Here is a 2927-nt window from a genome sequence, read left to right as displayed (position 1 = left end):
TTACTCAAAGCTTTTTTCATAGTAGTTACATTATTACCATACAGGATTTTGGTGTCATTGTCACAAGACTTTTTAAGATTGGTTCAAGTAAGGAAAGAGAAGCTGTGAAGAGAAATTAGCTTTAGAAAGAAAAATACTGACACGTTTATTCCAGGACAACATTGTGGATCTCCTTGACCCATCGGCCGGCCAAGCAGTGCTTTCCAAGAGACCCAAGTTGAAGGCCAGGCGTCCTAAAGAGGGTAGTACGGGTGGATTTGAGGTGGACGAGAATACAGGCCGCATCATCATCGTTGATCCAGAGGAGCAGAAGGGGAAGGAAAAGGAGAAGATGGGGTCTTCTAGTAAGTTACAGAGGATTATTTTCTGGGCCTCTCAGTACTGTATTTTTAAAATTTCCTGTGTGGTTGTATTTGCTGAATACTTTGCTTCTACAGTGAGTTTTTTTGTTTTGTTTTTTAACTCAAAGACTACAGATATATCTTTCGAAATCAGGTGTTCTAGTAATTGTCACTATTCCCTCATATACTGGAAACTTCTTTCATGAATTGCTTCCCACAGATATAGAATTCATGGAGGATCTTGACGAGTTCTTGGAAATGAAGGCAGGTGTCAAAGAAGGCAAGATTAAACAGCGCAAGAGAAATTTGAGTGAGGGTTCAGAAGAGAATGAAGAACCCCCCAATAAGGTAGGAAAACTTACTCTATTTGATTTCATTAATTTCTCATTAATGCTGTTTTGTGTATACTGGGTTTCATGTAGTGTTCCTGACTTGATATATTTTATGTTTGAATTCACTATCTTTTGTTTCATCATAACACTTGTTTTCTCTTTAGTATTTGTCTTTTCTTAGTACTAAGTCCATTTGAGTGCTTTCTCTGACATTGTGTTTTGTTTCCTATAGGTATCCGGAAAGGGCCCAAGCAATGTAGACAGCAAGAAAATAGCACAGAAGAAACGCTTTGACTACGGCTCAGAATTCCGTATGAGGAAGGCAAAGGGGGATATGATGAAGAAGGGGAAGGTCATGCCATATGCTTATGTGCAGTTCACCAAAGACAGACTCAATAAGAGGTGAGAAAGTGGTGTCTTTCGATAGTGTTGATCTTACTTGTCCTTGTATTTCAGTTAAGATTCAAGGATACTTTTTCATTTTAACGACTTAATTGTTTACTCAGTAATACCTAGTGATTATTTTCCAAGAGTATTCATGCCGTTGTAATATAGATTTGTTCTGGCACACAGCAGTTTAAAGAGATTTGAAGGAGTTAACAGGAAGGTATCCAACATTATTATTCTGAATGGAGTCTTGCTTTTTACTAACTGTTTATCTTCCCCACACAGGAAAAAGGCCAAATTCCAAGGTCAGTTCACCAGTTTGGTCCGAGGTGCAAAGAAGGGAGTGGCAAAGGGTTCAAAACAGAAGATGAGGAGCAAGAAGCAGTAAAGTGATGAGAAGGGGATGAGGGATACATTATATTCAAAATGTGATATATTTTGGCACATTGTATATATATTGGAGTCTCTTTTGACAAGAGGTTGATGCAAATTTATGTTTTGTTTGTTAAGAATTCTTTATGCATTTGAATTTTTTAATCAAATTGATATTCCATTTTCTGCTGTTAGTGTTGCTTTGAAAATGCAGCTGTTACCCATCATGTTTAGTTTTCTTTTCCTCAAAATCAACCACTTTTCTTATATTATTGATGGAGTATATAATTAATACATTAATGTATTATTGTAGAATAAATATTGTTTATACATGTATCTATTTTTTTCCTGACTACTGCACAGAAGAAACAAGTGCTTCATATATCTGACTGTAAACATGCCTACATCCTTCTAAGCAAATCTGTGGAAACCATTTGCCCTTCAGTTCGTTTTGTATAGAGATTTATAATTGGATTTTAAAAGGGAATGGGAAATTAAATGCTCCTCTATATTGTGATATAATTGATTATAAAACGATGCTTACCACCGGTTCCTCTCTCCAACAAAAGGAACAATTCCTAATGAGTATATAGCATAATAAGTTAATGTTAAAATATTTGTCCCTCAGACCGTTAGTGAAGAGAGTAAGGTTCATTATGAAATATAAAGGTATATGTAGTTTGGAACTGAAATTATTATTATCTGGTTGCATGATAGCTTTGTTGGAAAAAAGTAAAAAAGAAAACATTTTTGTCACCTACAAATAGTCCACTCTGATTCAATATTTCAAAAGCAATATGTGTAAAACCCCATATTTTGCAAACTAAATAGTATAGTTCTCTATAGGAAAATTCCCTTTCTTTGTTATACTACATATACTACTGCAGTTTATTCCAGTACTGTTGTTTATATGGATGCCCTAAGTAAATATAAAGTGATGTTTCTGTTTTTACATTCTTGTGCAAACTTTAATCATCAACTAAAGCACTAATAATGATTATTCTCTGCATCAAGGTAGCAAACTTCGGTCTTTTACTAAAAGTAGGCAGTTACGAAGTTTATCTATTATCCATTAGTTAGTAAATATGATGTTTATGAAAGACTTACTAACCAAGAATTTATGAAATAACGCTCGTATATCAATTGCTCATTTTCAGTCAGTCTGTTGGGTTCATTATTAAATTAGCAAAATGGACGGATCTATCAACGCCCATTATTCATAGTCTATGGCAGTGGTTTCCGACCTGTATGTAAAGTAATTTTAATCTCAGAATTGGAAAGCACTGTATGTATCATATGCAACATTTTCTGTTTTATTTTGGTGTACCCTGAATTGGGATGGAAACGTTTTCTGTAATGCGTCCCAAGCAATCATTTTCTCTGAAGCAAAATCGTACTTATATGTGTTGATAATTTGCTTTTTACGTGTCTTGCTTTCGTTAGTAATCGTAGTCATTAAAGCAATGTATAAAGGCAAGCTATATGTCCCAAATAT

At 34.7% G+C, this 2927-nt stretch overlaps 1 protein-coding gene across 1 annotated transcript in view; it reads left to right on the top strand.

The window, feature by feature from the left end:
• The window catches only part of LOC119586112 (RRP12-like protein), a 12127-nt gene extending 10468 nt beyond the window's left edge, over positions 1-1659 (top strand). The window contains exons 15-18 of the mRNA XM_037934803.1: positions 155-344; positions 562-689; positions 906-1075; positions 1346-1659. Of these exons, the coding sequence (XP_037790731.1) occupies positions 155-344; positions 562-689; positions 906-1075; positions 1346-1448 (591 nt within the window). The 3' untranslated portion in view covers positions 1449-1659. The remainder of the gene's footprint in view (positions 1-154; positions 345-561; positions 690-905; positions 1076-1345) is intronic.
• The last annotated feature ends 1268 nt before the right edge of the window (positions 1660-2927 follow it).

This window comes from Penaeus monodon, chromosome 21 (assembly GCF_015228065.2).
Source record: "Penaeus monodon isolate SGIC_2016 chromosome 21, NSTDA_Pmon_1, whole genome shotgun sequence".
Classification (NCBI taxonomy): domain Eukaryota; kingdom Metazoa; phylum Arthropoda; class Malacostraca; order Decapoda; family Penaeidae; genus Penaeus; species Penaeus monodon.
Note: the sequence above shows the minus strand (reverse complement) of the source record. Positions and strands in the feature narration are given on the sequence as shown.